This window comes from Schistocerca cancellata, chromosome 10 (genome assembly GCF_023864275.1).
Source record: "Schistocerca cancellata isolate TAMUIC-IGC-003103 chromosome 10, iqSchCanc2.1, whole genome shotgun sequence".
Lineage (NCBI taxonomy): Eukaryota > Metazoa > Arthropoda > Insecta > Orthoptera > Acrididae > Schistocerca > Schistocerca cancellata.
Window position 1 is genome coordinate 21,515,233 of NC_064635.1, and position 21,309 is coordinate 21,536,541.

The 21,309-nt window shown below is 40.8% G+C and overlaps 1 protein-coding gene across 1 annotated transcript in view; it reads right to left on the bottom strand.

Moving 5' to 3' along the window:
* The window catches only part of LOC126106666 (luciferin sulfotransferase-like), a 122,412-nt gene that overhangs the window by 76,377 nt on the left and 24,726 nt on the right, over positions 1-21,309 (bottom strand). Inside the window, exon 2 of the mRNA XM_049913030.1 lies at positions 15,860-16,078. Coding sequence (XP_049768987.1) covers positions 15,860-16,064 — 205 coding nt within the window. The 5' untranslated portion in view covers positions 16,065-16,078. The remainder of the gene's footprint in view (positions 1-15,859; positions 16,079-21,309) is intronic.

Consider the following 21,309-nt stretch of genomic DNA (forward strand, 5'->3'; position numbering starts at 1 on the left):
CGGTTAATTTTTTTCTTATGGCATTTTGCCAGCTAAAAAGATCAATGCCATATAGAAATCAATTAAAAGGATTTTTGGAATTTGCTTTGTTCTACATTGTTCCCACTCAAGCCTTAAACTCTGAGACGTAGTTGTTTTTGAAGAAAAAATTGTCATGGCAATGGATGTAGATGTAGACTCATGATTGTCAGTTGGCATTTGACAAAACCAAAACTGCCTGAGTCAACGTGCAAATATTACACCACCCAGATATGGCGCTACATTTTGGAGTAATGATTGATGTGTCATCATATGGATTAGGATCATTCCTGCTCCAGGTTCAATTAGTTAATGGATCACTCGTCTTGTGTGCATAGCATTTGCCAGCTGACCTCTTGCGAACTGTGAACGTTTGTGCACTACTACAGAGCTAGAAGCACTGGCAGTTCTATGACAATTTAGTAAGTTTCATTATTATCTTATATTATATCCAAGTATTCTATGATCACGAAGCACTGAGCTTTTTGTGTGCCTGTAAATTTCTTGATCCACACTCAGCCAGGTAGATACTTGTTTTGCAAGGATATCGTTTCAAGATCACATACGTGCACGGCTAGGAAAATATCATTGCAGATGCAATGTCAAGACTCCCAAAAGGATTGAAAGACACTACTTGGGATGAGGAACAGACGTCAGAGTCTAAATTTTTGCTTATGAAGGATAATGAGAAACGTAGATACTGTCTCAGAATGTGTAAGAACATGACATATTCACAGTGGAATGTTATCATCCAACAATTTAAAACAAGCTGCAAACCAAAGATTGCACAGTGATGCATTATTACACTGGAGGAGTCCTCATACAGAACATCGGTGTGTTTGCATTCCGGATGAGTATGTTAAAAGTTAATTTGGTATATATATATATATATATATATATATATATATATATATATATATATATAGGGTGTCCCATTTATCTTGACCACCCTAAATAACTGTTTGTCGAGATGCAAATTGCAAAATGTTTCAAGCATATGGTCTTTAGCCATCAGGGGGACATCAATCAGCATGATTGCCTTCGTTGTGGCTTTGTGTTCTACAAAGATATGAACAGTGGTATGACTTTTTTAAATGGCACTCTGTATTTTTTATTCGGTAACTCATTTCCTCTCCGAAAGACCTATTCAAAAATGTATCACAGTGTACCATTCACTGAAACACAACGTCATTAAGTACATAACACAACATTGACTTTGAGCCCGGGATCACAAACTTGTCCACTTGCTGGAGTTGTCAGAAAACAGATGAAAACCAAGTAAAACATAACACAAAATTGAATTTGACTCTCCTGTACCATTGCCCATGAGTAGAACATTCAAAGGTGCTCAAAGTGGTGACCCTGGACACCGATACACTGGTGCACTCGTTGCATGAAAGAATTATTTACTGCTTTCAGTGTTGCCTGCTGAAGAGAATTACAAGTAAGCACGATACGTTCCCGCATGCCCTCTGGAGTTGTCGGAATATCGCGATAGACAACGTCTTTAATGCATCCCCAAATAAAAAAATCCAGAGGATTTAATCAGGAGACCTAGCAGACCAAGTAACTGTTCCTCCTCGACCAATCCATCTGGCAGGATACCTTCGGTTCAGAACACGACGTGCACGCAAGGCGTTATGTTCTGGACATCCATCGTGTTGATACCACATAAGCATTCTGGTTCTTAGCGGCACTTCATCCAGAAGAGGAAGAAGAATTCGTCTGAGGAAGTTGGCATACGCTGTGCTGTTTAGACTACCATTGAGGAAATAAGGGCCAATAACTGTAGTACCAAGCATCCGACACCAGATATTAACTATCCATTGACGCTGATGTTCACCTCGTCTAAGCTATCGTGGGTTGTCGCTGGACCAATAATGCAAGTCCCTTGTATTTACCTGTCCTTTGTTTGAGAAGGAAAATTCATCGGTAAATAGAACATGGGAGAAGAAGTTCGGGTTGGCGAGGATTTGCTGCTGTGGCCATTGACAGAACTGCACACGATTCTGGAAATCATTCCCATGCAATTCTTGATGTAGGTGTACAAAGTAAGGATGGAACCGGTGACGTGTAAGAATACGATATACACTAGTTTTAGGAATCGCGTTCAAGCTGTCGTGTGCTCACATGTGGATTCATAGTAACGCAAGCGAGGACAGTAACTTTGGCAGCTTCGTCTGTGCGAGTGCGTTGTCGTGGGTTGAAACTTGCCGTTTCCTGAAGCGTCGCAACAAGACAAGAAAACATCCGTCGGGAAGGTGGGTTCCTGTCAGGATATTGCTCTCTGTACAGTTCCGCTGCCTGGGTAGCATTTCGCCTACATTGGACAACAACAATAAAAGAAACGTTATGTCGACGCAGTTTGTAGGAAGGACAGCCTTTACTGTATGCCTACTATACACAACAGTATTTAAAAAGACTAAACTAGTGCAGTAAATGTACCTGTACATAAGAAAACAGTGTTGCAATTACTGTTCTGATAACTTACATCCCCCACAGATGAGTAGCATATCTACCTTCTCTTCGTTGGTGTACATTCTGCTCACACAACTCTTCAACTGGCTATGGTTGACAGAATGATGGTTTACATTTGTCCTCTGTCAACGTCAGCACGTGGACGTGTTCCATTTCTCCGAGTACCTGCACTAAGCGCTCGGAACGTCAACATCAGTATTGTGTTATGTAATTAATAACGTTGTGTTTCAATGAATGGTAGACTGTGATACACTTTTGAACAGGTCCTTAGGAGAGGAAATGAATTACCGAATAAAAAATACAGCGTTCCATTTTAAAAAAAATCATAACACTGTTCATATTTTTGTAAAAAAACAAAGCTACAACGAAAGCAATCATGCTGATTGATGTCCCCCTGACGGCTAAAGAACGTTTGCTTGAAACATTTTGTAATTTGCATCTGGACAAATAGCTTTTTAGGGTGGTCAAGGTAAATGGGATACCCTGTATAGTATAGGGTCTTTGTGAAATCTTTCTGTACACAAAGAAGATTGGAAGGTATTGTCACATACCAAATCTCCAGAGAATCGTGCAGCATCTACTGTGGAAATTTCAGTTGGGAGAAATATCTCAGAGTACAGTGCCTTCGTCCGGAATGCGAAAAATAATGACTGCTTCAGTCTGAGTTGACGTCCAAAAATCAGAATACACCACTTGTCAAAATTTAATGATCTACAATGGCATGACAACGCAGTTCAATTCAAGCGAAGCGATTTGACTTCTATATACCAGGTGATCAAAAAGTCAGTATAAATTTGAAAACTTAATAAACCACGGAATAATGTTGATAGAGAGGTAAAAATTGACACACATGCTTGGAATGACATGGGGTTTTATTAGAACAAAAAAAAAAAACAAAGTTCGCAAAATGTCCGACAGATGGCGCTGGACAGCAAAACGTCAGTGATTGCGCAGAGAGAGAATCAGATGCGCCAGCAGTCGCAGCATGTTGACGTTACCTGAAACGGCGCTTCTAGTGAAGCTGTATTATTAGAATGGGGAATGTGCTAGTTGAGTGTTACGATCCTATCGCCATAGGAAGGTGATTCGAACGGGTAAAGGTCCGTTGACAAATGCAGCTGTGGCGAGAATGATTTCGAAGTTCGAAGCCACGGGTTGTTTAGACGTTAGACCCCGTAGTGGCCGACCGAGCACAAGGCGTAATGCTGCTGAGACAGTTCAGGAAGAACTGTACCGGGTTCGTCTATGCACGGGGAAGTCAGCGCTCGTGCAGTCGCACGTCGCACCGGCATTCCATACACTACTGTTCGGTTGGCACTGAGACGTACCCTCCGATGCTATCCGTACAAAATCCATCGGCATCATGAACTGTTACCTGGCGATTTAGTGAGGCGGAGGGCATTTGCGGTGTGGGCGTTTCAAAAGATGGCGGAAGATGACGATTGGTTGAGTAACGTGTTGTGGACCGACGAAGCTCATTTCACGCTCCGAGGGTCTGTCAACGCCCACAAATGCAAAATTTGGGCTACCGAAAATTCTAGAACTGTCGTGAAAACTCCATTGCACGACGAGAAAGTCACGGTATGGGTTGGATTTACCACATCTACCGTTATCGGGCCTTTTTCCTTCGAGGAAATGCGTGATTCTGGTTTTGTAACAGCTACCGTGACGGGTGAGAGGTACGCCGGTATGTTACAGAATCGCATCATCCCCAGCCTGGCTGATAAACACCTGCTGGAACGTACGATGTTTATGCAGGATGGCGCTCCACCCCATGTTGCTAGACGCGTGAAAGATCTCTTGCGCGCGTCGTGTGGTGATGATCGTGTGCTCAGCCGCCACTTTCGTCATGCTTGGCCTCCCAGGTCCCCAGACCTCAGTCCGTGCGATTTTTGGCTTTGGGGTTACCTGACGTCGCAAGTGTATCGTGATCGACCGACATCTCTAGGGATGCTGAAAGACAACATCCGACGCCAACGCCTCACCATAACTCCGGTCATGCTTTACAGTGCTGTCCACAACATTATTCCTCGACTACAGCTATTGTTAAGGAATGATGGTGGACATATTGAGCATTTCCTGTAAAGAACATCATCTTTGCTTTGTCTTACTTTGTTATGCTAACTATTGCTATTCTGATTAGATGAAGCGCCATCTGTCGGACATTTTTTGAACTTTTGTATTTTTTTTTTTGGTTGTAATAAAACTTCATGTCATTCCAAGCATGTGTGTCAATTTGTACCTCTGTATCTACATTATTCCGTGATTTATTCAGTTTTCAAATTTATACTGACTTTTTGATCACCCGGTATGACGTTGATTTAGCATTCTGACTGATCACATAGTAGTTCGAACCATGGCGCTAGGGGATTTTTGCACTCCATCATCACACAAGAAGATTAAGTCGTTAATGTCAGTGTTATGGGTTCTTTGCCTAGCGCCAGAGAAAATGTAAAATACATAACTGGATTTTATTAGCTATTTGCAAAGTACATAAAACTGTACACTTATTCCATAATTAACAAACTTGTCGGCAATTACATTCCACTCTTTGGGAAGCCACTGGTATTATTGTCTGCCAAAGCTACCAACTTTATGGGATAGAGATGGAGAAGATATTCATAGGTCAACAAGATCAGACAAAATTTAAAATTAAAAAATTTAAAAATTTAAAGCTCAACAAAGAAAGAAGTACTTCAACCAACAATTTAAAAGGATGTAGAAATACCTCGTGGGCACAAAGGTGTTGTTGAAATGTCACCCAAAGTCTTCATTTCTTTTTTATTTATTTCTGGAGGCCTTTGTCCTGGGTCACACAGGGTCGGCCGTGTTACTATTGAATAGGCAGTGTTAGTTGCAGAGAATGGCTGGATGCCCTTCCTGCCGCCACCCCAAACCCCCGGGACAGAATGAATTTACCCCAGCTAAAAAAAAATGGCTCTGAGCACTATGGGACTCAACTGCTGTGGTCATAAGTCCCCTAGAACGTAGAACTACTTAAACCTAACTAACCTAAGGACATCACACACATCCATGCCTGAGGCAGGATTCGAACCTGCGACCGTAGCGGTCGTGCGGTTCCAGACTGTAGCGCCTTTAACCGCTCGGCCACTTCGGCCGGCTACCCCCAGCTGTCTACGTCTACTGTAAGCTATGGAATAGGGCGAACATTTTCAAATGTCTGCGAGTCATGTAACTGAGGCGGAACGTGGGGTCCAGCCCTGTATTCACCTAGCAGGATGTGGAAAACCGCCTAAAAACCAGGGTGGCCAGCATACCGGCCCTCATCGTTAATCCACTGGGCGGTTTCGAACCGGGGCCGGTAGGCCTACCTGGGTCCAGAAAGCAGCGCATTAGCGCTCTCGGCTACCCTGGCGGGTAAAGTCTTCACTTCTCAAAACGAAAAAAAAAGTGGCATCTCTTACACCCAGCTTTCATACTCCAGTCCTTATGAAATTACAAACAATCCTGTTGGAAGAACATCCGCAACTGAGCATTATACAGGTTGTTGAAAATACTGCTTCAGTTGTAATATTTTTTTTATTATCCCATGACCAGTTTCGGGCTGTTATAAACCCATCTTCAGGTGTTGTAGCTGTGGTGTGGCCCCCAAGTACCCCGGTGGATTTGTACTATGCGAGGTGTGCTCCCTGTCCTGTGCACACTGCACCTAGTACACGTACACCGCGGCGCTCAGGGGCACAGCACAGCAACGACACCTGAAGATGGGTTTATACAGTCCGAAACCTGTCATGGGATAATAAAAGAAATCTACAACTGAAGAAGTATTTTCAACCACTGGCCTTATGAAACTGTCGCTATACCGAATCCTGGTGTGTATGTGTTACATACAGTTTGGATTCCGTAGAAATACTGGAACACGTGAGGCAATACTGACCTTACGACTTATCTTAGAAGAAAGCTTAAGGAAAGGCAAACCTACGTTTCTAGCATTTGTAGACTTAGAGAAAGCTTTTGACAATGTTGACTGGAATACTCTCTTTCAAATTCTGAAGGTGGCAGGGGTAAAATACAGGGAGCGAAAGGCTATTTACAATTTGTACAGAAACCAGATGGCAGTCATAAGATTCGAGGGACATGAAAGGGAAGCAGTGGTTGGGAAGGGAGTAAGACAGGGTTGTAGCCTCTCCCCGATGTTATTCAATCTGTATATTGAGCAAGCAGTAAAGGAAACAAAAGAAAAATTCGAAGTAGGTATTAAAATCCATGGAGAAGAAATAAAAACTTTGAGGTTCGCCGATGACATTGTAATTCTGTCGGAGACAGCAAAGGACTTGGAAGAGCAGTTGAACGGAATGGATGGTGTCTTGAAGGGAGGATATAAGATGAACATCAACAAAAGCAATGTAGTCGAATTAAGTCGGGTGATGTTGAGGGTATTAGATTAGGAAATGAGACACTTAAAGTAGTAAAGGAGTTTTGCTATTTGGGGAGCAAAATAACTGATGATGGTCGAAGTAGAGAGGATATAAAATGTAGACTGGCAATGGCAAGGAAAGCGTTTCTGAAGAAGAGAAATTTGTTAACATCGAGTATAGATTTAAGCGTCAGGAAGTCATTTCTGAAAGTATTTGTATGGAGTGTAGCCATGTATGGAAGTGAAACATGGACGGTAAATAGTTTGGACAAGAAGAGAATAGAAGCTTTCGAAATGTGGTGCTACAGAAGAATGCTGAAGATTAGATGGGTAAATCACATAACTAATGAGGAAGTATTGAATAGGATTGGGGAGAAGAGAAGTTTGTGGCACAACTTGACCAGAAGAAGGGATCGGTTGGTAGGACATGTTCTGAGGCATCAAGGGATCACCAATTTAGTATTGGAGGGCAGCGTGGAGGGTAAAAATCGTAGGGGGAGACCAAGAGATGAATACACTAAGCAGATTCAGAAGGATGTAGGTTGCAGTAGGTACTGGGAGATGAAGAAGCTTGCACAGGATAGAGTAGCATGGAGAGCTGCATCAAACCAGTCTCAAGACTGAAGACCACAACAACAACAACATGTGTTACATTATCCTACTAGTCACAAAGTGATTTGAAGTGATACAATTCATGAGACTGACTTACTATGTGAGCAATATTTTTCATTAGAAGTAAAATTTAGCAAACAGTTTGAGGTAGCGTCAACTTTTTTTTTTTCTTTCTCTGCCTGTCAAAGCTGACAAACGCAGAGATGTACAGTAGTTCAGATGGTGCAATGCCATTGATCACTACGTTATCATATGTAGTATGTAAATAGAATCTTATGAGCATGTAGCAATGTTACAGAGAATCCCTTTTATTTTATTTTCTACGTAATTTGAAGTCAGTAACATTAAGGTTTATCTGTCAGTGAAGATTGTACGTAACCTGTTCCTACGTAACCTACACACAGCGTATGCACTTCTTACCAAATTACGACAAATATCATTCCTTTCTTTACCTTCTATATCTGTCTATTAAATGAAAGACAGTTATTCTATGGTGAGTTGTCTATCCTTTTTCTATGGCTATTTGTTCTCTTTAGTTTCCTTTTTTATTGCAAGGGAACCTAACTCTGTAGGAAGAGTCAGCAGACTTCGACATGGGAGTGTACATACAAAACTAGAGCTGTACATCATGCAAATATCTGTTGTAGTTTAGCGTACTATTGTCTATTTGTAATATAGTGAAAAGATGTGCGTGAATAAATAATGAATGTGGGACCATCTGTTTTCTAAAGACATTTGGACTCAGTGTTTGCACCGAACAGTTTTGTGTTGCAATTTTGTGTGCAATAATGTTCAGGAACACATAGTGATGTGTATAAGCTTCATGCAAGTGACTAGTTTGAATGCTGTTTTAATAGTAGTGTGCCATCATATGATGCAAATGCTAATTTTGTGTTATTTTAACTACTATGTGATCAGTTAGAACGCTAAATCAGTGACATATATTGAAGTCAAAACGCTTCGCTTGAATTGAACTGTGTTGTCGTGTCATTGTAGATCATCAAGTTTTCACAAGTGGTGTATTCTAATTTTTGGACGTTAACTCGGACTGAACCAATCATTATTTTCGCATTCCGGACGAAGGCACTGTACTCTGAGATTTTTTGCTGTCTATGGATTCCGGATGTAACGTGTCGACTTGTCCATCAACCATTCAGCATCCGGAAATCAAACTGAATCCATATCTCTAAGGACCACAGATCCATTGAGTGACAATGGAATCTACGCAGAACTAACCCATCTCTTACAGACCCAGATTAACAAATTTCATTTGCAAATGCTTGATACTGCATTACGACTGTTCCCTGTCTGACAATGGAGCTATCCAGACAAGGAAAGATTCCAGAGATTCCTGTTCAATCCAGAGGGAATGTTGCTCTGCATATCCATCGCCATTCTTGAGTGCATTATTATCTGATGCAGATTCCAACCTTCCATCTCACCAACTCCACCATTACCATTCACCGTTCCAATGACAGAAGACCGATGACATCCTTAAAAAATGTACAATGGAACTGAACTTCATAAAACGATATACAGTAACAAAAAACTTTTATGCATGACCCGTAAATTTTAGTTTTTTTTCAAACAACTATACTGTCAGATACCGTTTAACAATGTACCTTCCAGACAAGACATTTTTATCTATGAAATTCATCTGCAAGAGGAACACTTAAAATTTTAACAACTTCATTTGACAATGATAATCTACTCAATCAAACAGCATCAAAAATCTATATTCTTATTTAATGTTTTCTGTGTTTAACTAACTGTATAATCGATCGTATATTTTAACACACTTCACACATTGCAATGGTCATTGCTGAAGGCCTCGATGAAGCTTTTCCTGGTTTTCCCATTGATTCATGCTCAAATGAGGAGGTAAGATATAATCCAGGATAGTCTATTCCAGCTTTCAGAATTATAATCAAACATAGTTGTGCACTACACAACCAACACCTACAATTACAGTCGCAGTAGATATAGTGTGTATAGTGCTTATTAAGTCATACATAAATTATACTTGATACTACAATTAAATGTAACATACAGAGCTGTATAAATCTCTTACATGACATTGTTATGAGTGATTAGAGATGATCAAAGCAGACATTATGAAAACTCGCTAGCATTACAAAAGTGATCTACATATGAAAAGAAAATGTGTCATTCCAGTTAAAAATAGAAACGTGAACTCAGTACTGTTTTGTGCTGGAGTGCAACATTAATATATAGCTCATTATGCTCTCGTCCTGAGGAGGCCTATGAAATGTAACATATATGGACTGTGTTATATGTGTTAAATACTGTAACATATGTAAGAATCCGAGGCACCATTAATAAGTGGCAATGTTATGAATCTGAGACATGAATATAAAAGGATATCTTTGACTCGAGGCTGGGGAACATGGTAGTGAAGTAATAAACGTAATTTTTTGTTCTATGTATTAATCAAGAATTCGACAATAAATCGATGTTCCTTACAGAATAATAAGTGAGGCTGGATCTCAACTACTATCACATCAAGTCATTTCTAATCTTACAGATCAGTCAAAGAACTTCTGCAAGGACATGGTGTCGGGAGGAAGGTAAGAGACACCGCAACGGACCTACACTACATAGTCAGCGACTCAGCACGAATTCAGTTGACTGCGAGACTAAAACTGCGTAGCTCTTCGCTGAGATAATGACAGTCGACGCTTTTTGACACATTCACTTGATCTTCACAACACAGACGGTGAGTTTAGTTGGGTGGATTTTGAGACGGATTACTCAGCATTGCAAAATACAACACAAAATATAACATGTAAAACTGAATAAAGAAACAAAGCCAATAACAAGAATATATTTTAGATGGAAGTGCAGAGGCAGTTGCATGTATGACAACGAATGTTAAAAGGATTTGAGATGACAGCACCTGACGAGTGGAGAACAGGAGACATTTTTCCAATCTTCAAGAAAGGCAATAAAAGACTTTGTAAAAACTACAGAGGAATAACTCTTATGAGTCATACAGCCAAGATTTTTGAAAGAATTTTACTAAATCGAATAAGTGAAAAGATAGAAAAGGAGCTGAGTGAAAAACAGCATGGGTTTAGGAAAGGAAGAAGCACGATCGGCCTGATATTTTCTATCCGTCAACTGATGGAAAAAAGTTGGGAGTGTAACAAAAGGGTGATAATGGTTTTTATAGACATAGAAACGGCATATGACTCAGTTAACAGGGAAAGACTCTGGGAAGAAATGAAGAAGATAAAGACAATGTACAGAGGACACAATTGTAGAATTAAACACCATTGTGGAACTCTGAATGCTTAGAAATAAGACAAGGACTTAAGCAAGGAAGTATTCTATCTCCTGCACTTTTTAATGTTGTGATGGAGGGAATGAATAGGGCAGTTAAAGATATAGTGAAAGAAAAAGACAAAAAGATGATTTTTGCAGATGATGTGGTAATATGCGGTGATAAAGAGGTAGATGTACAGTTACAGCTTGATGTGTGGAAGGAAATAATGAAACGATATGGATTTTTTTTTTTTGGTCATCAGTCTACTGACTGGTTTGATGCGGCCCGCCACGAATTCCTTTCCTGTGCTAACCTCTTCATCTCAGAGTAGCATTTGCAACATGCGTCCTCAATTATTTGCTTGACGTATTCCAATCTCTGTCTTCCTCTACAGTTTTTGCCCTCTACAGCTCCCTCTAGTACCATGGAAGTCATTCCCTCATGTCTTAGCAGATGTCCTATCATCCTGTCCCTTCTCCTTATCAGTGTTTTCCACATATTCCTTTCCTCTCCGATTCTGCGTAGAACCTCCTCATTCCTTACCTTATCAGTCCACCTAATTTTCAGCATTCGTCTATAGCACCACATCTCAAATGCTTCGAATCTTTTGTTCCGGTTTTCCCACAGTCCATGTTTCACTACCATACAATGCTGTACTCCAGACGTACATACTCAGAAATTTCTTCCTCAAATTAAGGACGGTATTTGATATTAGTAGACTTCTCTTGGCCAGAAATGCCTTTTTTGCCATAGCGAGTCTGCTTTTGATGTCCTCCTTGCTCTGTCCGTCATTGGTTATTTTACTGCCTAGGTAGCAGAATTCCTTAACTTCATTGACTTCGTGACCATCAATCCTGATGTTAAGTTTCTCGCTGTTCTCATTTCTACTACTTCTAATTACCTTCGTCTTTCTCCGATTTACTCTCAAACCATACTGTGTACTCATTAGACTGTTCATTCCGTTCAGCAGATCATTTAATTCTTCTTCACTTTCACTCAGGATAGCAATGTCATCAGCGAATCGTATCATTGATATCCTTTCACCTTGTATTTTAATTCCACTCCTGAACCTTTCTTTTATTTCCATCATTGCTTCCTCGATGTACAGATTGAAGAGTAGGGGCGAAAGGCTACAGCCTTGTCTTACACCCTTCTTAATACGAGCACTTCGTTCTTGATCGTCGACTCTTATTATTCCCTCTTGGTTGTTGTACATATTGTATATGACCCGTCTCTCCCTATAGCTTACCCCTACTTTTTTCTGAATCTCGAACAGCTTGCACCATTTTATATTGTCGAACGCTTTTTCCAGGTCGACAAATCCTATGAAAGAGTCTTGATGTTTCTTTAGCCTTGCTTCCATTATTAGCCGTAACGTCAGAATTGCCTCTCTCGTCCCTTTACTTTTCATAAAGCCAAACTGATCGTCACCTAGCGCATTCTCAATTTTCTTTTCCATTCTTCTGTATATTATTCTTGTAAGCAGCTTCGATGCATGAGCTGTTAAGCTGATTGTGCGATAATTCTCGCACTTGTCAGCTCTTGCCGTCTTCGGAATTGTGTGGATGATGTTTTTCCGAAAGTCCGATGGTATATCGCCAGACTCATATATTCTACACACCAACGTGAATAGTCGTTTTGTTGCCACTTCTCCCAATGATTTTAGAAATTCTGATGGAATGTTATCTATCCCTTCTGCCTTATTTGACCGTAAGTCCTCCAAAGCTGTTTTAAATTCCGATTCTAACACTGGATCCCCTATCTCTTCTAAACCGACTCCTGTTTCTTCTTCTATCACATCAGACAAATCTTCACCCTCATAGAGGCTTTCAATGTATTCATTCCACCTATCTGCTCTCTCCTCTGCATTTAACAGTGCAATTCCCGTTGCACTCTTAATGTTACTACCGTTGCTTTTATTGTCACCAAAGGTTGTTTTGACTTTCCTGTATGCTGAGTCTGTCCTTCCGACAATCATATCTTTTTCGATGTCTTCACATTTTTCCTGCAGCCATTTCGTCTTAGCTTCCCTGCACTTCCTATTTATTTCATTCCTCAGCGACTTGTATTTCTGTATTCCTGATTTTCCCGGAACATGTTTGTACTTCCTCCTTTCATCCATCAACTGAAGTATTTCTTCTGTTACCCATGGTTTCTTCGCAGCTACCTTCTTTGTACCTATGTTTTACTTCCCAACTTCTGTGATGGCCCTTTTTAGAGATGTCCATTCCTCTTCAACTGTACTGCCTACTGCGCTATTCCTTATTGCTGTATCTATACCGTTAGAGAACTTCAAACGTATCTCGTCATTCCTTAGTACTTCCGTATCCCACTTCTTTGCGTATTGATTCTTCCTGACTAATGTCTTAAACTTCAGCCTACTCTTCATCACTACTATATTGTGATCTGAGTCTATGTCTGCTCCTGGGTACGCCTTACAATCCATTATCTGATTTCGGAATCTCTGTCTGTCCATGATGTAATCTAATTGAAATCTTCCCGTATCTCCCGGCCTTTTCCAAGTATACCTCCTCCTCTTGTGATTCTTGAACAGGGCATTCGCTATTACTAGCTGAAACTTGTTACAGAACTCAATTAGTCTTTCTCCTCTTTCATTCCTTGTCCCAAGCCCATATTCTCCTCTAACCTTTTCTTCTAGTCCTCCTACAACTGCATTCCAGTCGCCCATGACTATTAGATTTTCGTCCCCCTTTACATACTGCGTTACGCTTTCAATATCCTCATACACTTTCTCTATCTGTTTATCTTCAGCTTGCGACGTCGGCATGTATACCTGAACTATCGTTGTCGGTGTTGGTCTGCTGTCGATTCTGGTTAGAACAACCCGGTCACTGAACTGTTCACAGTAACACACCCTCTGCCCTACCTTCCTATTCATAACGAATCCTACACCTGTTATACCATTTTCTGCTGCTGTTGATATTACCCGATACTCATCTGACCAGAAACCCTTGTCTTCCTTCCACTTCACTTCACTGACCCCTACTATATCTAGATTGAGCCTTTGCATTTCATTTTTCAGATTTTCTAGTTTTCCTACCATGTTCAAGCTTCTGACATTCCACGCCCCGACTCGTAGAACGTTATCCTTTCGTTGATTATTCAATCTTTTTCTCATGGTAACCTCCCCCTTGGCAGTCCCCTCCCGGAGATCCGAATGGGGGACTATTCCGGAATCTTTTGCCAATGGAGAGATCATCATGACACTGCTTCAAATACAGGCCACATGTCCTGTGGATACACGTTACGTGTCTTTAATGTAGTGGTTTCCATTGCCTTCTGCATCCTCATGTCGTTGATCATTGCTGATTCTTCCGCCTTTAGGGGCAATTTCCCACCCCTAGGACAAGAGAGTGCCCTGAACATCTATCCGCTCCTCCACCCTCTTTGAGAAGGCCGTTGGCAGAATGAGGCTGACTTCTTATGCCGGAAGTCTTCGGCCGCCAATGCTGATTATTTATCAAAATTTAGGCAGTGGCGGGGATCGAACCCGGGACCGAACACGTTTTGATTATGAATCAAAGACGCTACCCCTAGACCACGGGTACCCACGGGTACCAGATATGGATAAAAATAAATTAAGATAAGTGTGAAGTGATGGTATTTGGAAGAGAGAAACGGATCAACGGAAATATTACCTTGAATGGAGAACCCCTCAAAGCGGTAGAAAGTTTCATTTATTTAGGGAGTGAAATATCTAGGGATGGAAGAATAACTAACGAAATTAATAGGAGGTTACAGAAGGGAGGCAATTTCTACCAAACAATAAAACACCTGATTTGGAAGAAGGAAATTTCAGAAAAAGCAAAACTCCTTATGTATAAGAATTATTACTTCCCTATTGTCACCTATGGTGGAGAAACATGGACAATGACAGAAAGGGACTGGAGCCGACTGCAAGCAGGGGAAATGAAATTTCTCTGAGTAGTTAAGGGAAAAACAAGAATGGACAGAGTAAGGAATGTAGAGATTTGAAAGGACCTTAAACAAGAAAGTATGAGAGAAGAAATTGAAATAAAGAGATTAAGATGGTATGGGCATGTTAAAATGATGCATGGGCAGAGACTCCCCAAAATTATGGAGGAACTAAAGATGGATGGGAAAAGACCTAGAGGGCGCCCAAGAACACGGTGGAAAATGGGAGTGAGAATATCTGTGGAAAGGAGGTGTGACCTGGCAGCAAGTGGAGGAAGAAAAGTGGTGGGAGGACCGAGCCAAATGGAGAGGACTCGTCAGCACCCAGATCTGGCAGTAGCTGGAGCGGGATTCGGATATAGATAGATAGATTTAGCGTAAGTGTCAAATGACGATCACAACCTCGAAGAAGGTGAGGGTCACATCTGCAATAACAACTCATGGAAAATGACTGAGAAAGATGAAGAAAGAAAGTAACTCGGAAGTTTCATAAAGGAGGATTCAAGGTAGGACAGAGGTATAAATGAGCAGAAGAGACAAGCAGAATCATCCCCGAAGAGCGTTAGAAGCGTAATATCGAGCAAAGGGGTCCCCACAGCAAATGATTGTATATCAGGCATGTTATGATCCGAATCTGACATGACTCAGATTGATAGAAGCAATGTACAAGCTAGTGAAGTGAAATTCTTGATAACTAGTATTTAGATGACAAAGATGGACAGGTTAAGGAATGAGAGCATCAAGGAAATAGTGAAGGAGAAAGCCATTACCGGATTGCACAGAGGAAGCGAGGTTTAGAAGGTATGGACATATTGAGGAAATGGAGAATAAGAAGAGACCCACAAAGATGCATGAGACACAAGGGAACGGGGGGAGGGGGGGAGGTGAAGATTTAGACCAAGAGAAAGGTGGTTGAAAGGAGTAAAGGACTAAATGCGAAAGATAGGAGGAGATTCGATCAATGTGGAGATGGTGGGAAGACAAAAGACGGTGCAGAGGGTTTCGTTCCAGACAGACCAGCCTAGCGGCTGGGCACTGTAAAATTTGATGATGATGACGGCGCTGATACCATTGTACTCTTTACTTGTATCAACCATGTATGAACAAAGGAAATGGCGTTTGATATGAGCAACTTCTGAGCGTGCACTCACCACACTTTGGGAAGGTGATCACCCAGACATCATCGGGCCTGACTTGGAAGTCAAGGATTCTGGGCAGGTCGTCCATGAAGCCAGCCGGCTGCACGTGTCCTGGGGGCGAGATCTTGACGTAGCCTTCATCGTACTGGCCCCCCATGCTGTCCTTGAACTTGAGGGCTGCCGGTGACGTCAGCAACTCCGCCTTCACTGACGACATGCTTGCTCAACTTCCTGTGCGAAAACATTCACGTATAACCATTCACTATAGACACAGCAATTAGTACAGAGGCATTTTGCACCCTGACTCAATTACATGCTGCAGGATAAAAGTGCGGTGAAAAACGTCGTGACATTGCTGTCAGAAATCGCCAAGCAATATTATTTCATTCTTCTTCCATTATTAAGAGGCTATTTTATTGTACGTACAAGACAGATTGTCTAGGAAGGAATGCGTTGCATTTTTCTCACTGAGAAGGTGCGCTCCTCATGTGATCTCAAGTTCCTGTTTGTTGGCAGAAGGCAATCAGTGAATCTCGTTAGGAAAGGGAGCCTCCCCTGAGAGGTGGGAAGTTTTCGTGGAAATTGGGCCACAGTCTGCACCCTGTTTTTGAGGGCAGAGCCAGCACCTGCTGTCACTGAGGGCAGAGGATGCTGTGTCGCCACATACACCAGGCAAATTATGAAAAATGGCGGAAATAATTTACAAAACACACATAAGGGATATAGTAATAAGAAACATTAAAGTTCTCTCAACCACCCTTCAATTCACTCTTTTTCTTTTGTTCAGTTTTTATGAAAAGGTTCATTTTTCAAAGGCATCTATTATGACAGAAACTATTTTCTGAGAAATTGTGCTCAAAGAAGGTGACATGCATCTTCTAAGCAACATAATCAGTTTTCGAGACATTCTATCTCAAAGATTAAAAATCTATTAACTTATTAGCTTGGCATAATAACATTATTACATCTTCCCAATGCAGATTTCGCAAAAGTAGTTCCACCATCGCTGTCATGCATGACTTTCTTGGCAGATGTACAAGTTTAATAGATCAAAAGCAGCCGGCAGTAGGCATTTTTCTTCACCAAACGAAAGCATTTGACATTGTTAAGCATGCACTGCTCTCCCACCCTTTAATTCAGTCTTTTTACTTTTGTTCGGTTTTTATGAAAAGGTTCATTTTTCAAAGACATCTATTACGAAAGAATTTTTTTTTTTTGAGACATTGTGCTCAATGAAGGTGATATGCACCTTTTAAGCAACATAATCAATTTTAGAGACATTCTACCTCAAAGATTAAAAATCTGTTAGCTTATTAGCTTGGCATAATAACATTATTTCACCTTTCCAATGCAGATTTCGCAAAAGTACGAGTAGTTCAACCATCGATGCCATGCATGACTTTCTTGGCAGATGCGCAAGTTTAATAGATCACAAGCAGCTGGCAGTAGGCATATTTCATGACCAATCAAAAGCATTTGACATTGTTAAGCATGTACTGCTCTTTAAAAAGACTGAGAGATATGGAGTTTGAGGCACTGCTTACAACTGGTTCTGAACCTGTTTAAATGGAAGGATACAGTTCGTTGAAATCACAACTCTAAAGAAGCTACAAGGGCGATGGTGGTCTTCAGTCCTGAGACTGGTTTGATGCAGCTCTCCATGCTACCCTATCCTGTGCAAGCTTCTTCATCTCCCACTACTTACTGCAACCCACATCCTGCTGAATCTGCTTAGTGTATTCATCTCTTGGTCTCCCTCTACGATTTTTACCCTCCACGCTGCCCTCCAATGCTAAATTTGTGATCCCTTGATGCCTCAGAGCATGTCCTACTAACCGGTCCCTTCTTCTTGTCAAGTTGTGCCACAAACTTCTCTTCTCCCCAACTCTATTCAATACTTCATCATTAGTGATGTAATCTACCCACCTAATCTTTAGCATTCTTCTGTAGCACCACATTTCTAAAGCTTCTACTTTCTTCTTGTCCAAACTATTTATCGTCCATGTTTCACTTCCATACATGGCTACACTCCATACAAATACTTTCAGAAACGACTTCCTGACACTTAAATCTATACTCGATGTTAACAAATTTCTCTCCTTCAGAAACGCTTTCCTTGCCATTGCCAGTCTACATTTTATCTCTACTTCGACCATCATCAGTTATTTTATTCCCCAAATAGCAAAACTCCTTCTACTTTAAGTGTCTCATTTCCTAATCTAATTCCCTCAGCATCACCCAACTTAATTCGACCACATTCCATTTTCCTCGTTTTGCTTTTGTTGATGTTCATCTTATATCCTCCTTTCAAGACACTGTCCATTCCGTTCAACTGCTCTTCCAAGTCCTTTGCTGTCTCTGATAGAATTACAATGTCATTGGCAAACCTCAAAGTTTTTATTTCTTCTCCATGGATTTTAATACCTAATCCGAATTTTTCTTTTGTTTCCTTTACTGCTTGCTCAATATACACATTGAATAACATTGGGGAGAGGCTACAACACTGTCTCACTCCCTTCCCAACCACTGCTTCCCTTTCATACCCCTGAACTCTTATAACTGCCATCTGGTTTCTGTACAAATTGTAAATAGCCTTTCGTCCCCTGTATTTTACCCCTGCCACCTTTAGAATTTGAAACAGAGTATTCCAATCAACATTGTCAAAAGCTTTCTCTAAGTCTACAAATGCTAGAAACGTAGGTTTGCCTTTCCTTAATCTTTCTTCTAAGATAAGTCGTAAGGTCAGTATTGCCTCACGTGTTCCAACATTTCTACGGAATCCAAACTGATCTTCCCCGAGGTCGGCTTCTACCAGTTTTTCCATTCGTCTGTAAAGAATTCGCGTTAGTATTTTGCAGCTGTGACTTATTAAACTAATAGTTCGGTAATTTTCGCATCAGTCAAAACCTGGTTTCTTTGGGATTGGAATTATTATATTCTTCTTGAAGTCTGAGGGTATTTCGCCTGTTTCATACATCTTGCTCACCAGATGGTAGAGTTTTGTCAGGACTGGCTCTCCCAAGGCCGTCAGTAGTTCTAATGGAACGTTGTCTACTCCCGGGGCCTTGTTTCGACTCAGGTCTTTCAGTGCTCTGTCAAACTCTTCACGCAGTATCGTATCTCCCATTTCATCTTCATCTACATCCTCTTCCATTTCCATAATATTGTCCTCAAGTACATCGCCCTTGTATAGACCCTCTATGTACTCCTTCCACCTTTCTGCTTTCCCTTCTTTGCTTAGAACTGTGTTTCCATCTGAGCTCTTGATGTTCATACAAGTGGTTCTCTTTTCTCCAAAGGTCTCTTTTATTTTCCTGTAGACAGTATCTATCTTACCCCTAGTGAGATAAGCCTCTACATTCTTACATTTGTCCTCTAGCCGTCCCTGCTTAGCCATTTAGCACTTCCTGTCGATCTCATTTTTGAGACGTCTGTATTCCTTTTTGCCTGCTTCATTTACTGCATTTTTATATTTTCTCCTTTCATCATTTAAGTTCAATATTTCTTCCGTTACCCAAGGAGTTCTACTAGCCCCCGTCATACCGAAAGCTAATTCGTTCGTATACAAGGACGACACAAATAAACTGACCACTGGCTGCAAGGGAGTACTCCAAAAAATAAGCCAGTAAAACCCTATCCACCTCAAGTCATGAACTATTGATAAATGTACAAAAACAATAAACCTAAGCTTTCACGCAAGAAAAAAAATATGACTCGATCCAGTCCAGATGTACATATTGCTGGAAACCACATTTCCACGGTAAATTACACGAAATTTCTTGGATTGCACATCAGTGGCATACTAAGCTGGGAACTATTAAGCCATTTTGACAGCGTGTCTGTATGCAAAGTCGGTTTCTTACTGCGATCAGTAAGAGAAGTAACTAATACAGATATGGGAAATTTTGAAAAAAGTTCTTGGAAAATAATTCACTCACTTCCAAGGTTCGCTACTGTGCTGATGATGTGTTGTGCATATGGAGAGGTACTACCAGAAAACGCCAAACATTCCTCAAGTAGCTAAACTCTAAACACAACAGTATTCAATTCATAATGAAGTTTGGAGGTAACTCCATAAATTATTTAGATCTCACCATAGATATCAGTGATCACATTGATACTTCGAAGGTTTACGTGAAACCTATCACTACAGACATTGTAGTTCCTGCATTTCATTCAATGATACATTATTCAGTATACATCCCATGAGTGGTAACAACTTCTACACCGAATTAAATGCCATTATACAAGCAGCATTAAACAACGGCTACACTGCTTCGTTGGTGGACTCCACATTGCATAAAAAACAGAAATACATCTCCTCTCTTCTGTACCCTGTTCTCGATCCACCATCTCAATATCTCAATAAATTTTGCACATTCCACTTTTCGGAAGAGTCTCTCTCAATGTGACTACTTTTTGTCCAGTGGTATACAAACAGAAATTCAACATTAGAAGACAGCGTAATATACAAAATAACTTGTAATTGAGACAAACCCTGTATAGGTCAGCCCAATATGCACCTGCTTGAAGGAACACCATAGATGCTGGAAACTTAGCAGACTCTAATGTGGCAGACCATGTGGTTAAAGAAGGCCATAGTTACAAGGCGCAACGTGAAGACCTACATCACATCCATAAATGGAGGAAGAATTAATAAAGATATGCCAAAACTGAATAAGGAGCCACAGTTTCCTTTCTCGCCATTTATAGCTGCAGATACTACTCACGATTCCTGTCAGACCATGTTGCAAATAACTCCTACTTGCGTGCCTTATTTTTCTTTTATTTCTTCTACTATACTTTCATTTGCCTCGTTAAAAAACTTGCTTTGTATAACCACACCTGCTCACTTACCTGCTTAATCTCACTTCCATATCTAACCAATTTTGAACCTGGTAAAGACAAGGTTACTTTGTTCAGTAATTCACTTGGAACACGTCACCAAATTTTATTCTTCAAGACATTTCCTTCTCAGAAGAGCTGTAATTTGTTATACAGTTCATTAGATAATGTGTCATGTATTTTATCAACGTTCATCTGTTATATACCGCATTTTCACTGAAATAATGCCTCTCGTGTTAGTCCTAAATAAAAACTGTCATGTTTGGCATCAAGAAGTAAACGCGCTAGTTTAAAATCTTTCAACCCACAAAATTTCACAGGTACACATATTTCTGTTCGTACCTGATGATGGCATAACAGCCAGAAACCTGTTTGTAAAGGAAAATAATAAGTGGCCGTTGTGGCCGAGCGGTTCTAGGCGCATCGGTCTGGAACCGCGCTGCTGCTACGGTCGCAGGCTCGAATCCTTCCTCGGGCATGGATGTGTGTGATGTCCTTAGGTTAGTTAGCTTTAAGTAGTTCTATGTCTAGGGGACTGATGACCTTAGATGTTAAGTCCCATTGTGCTCAGAGCCATTTGAACCATTTAGCCAATAATAAATATTGTAGCGTATTAC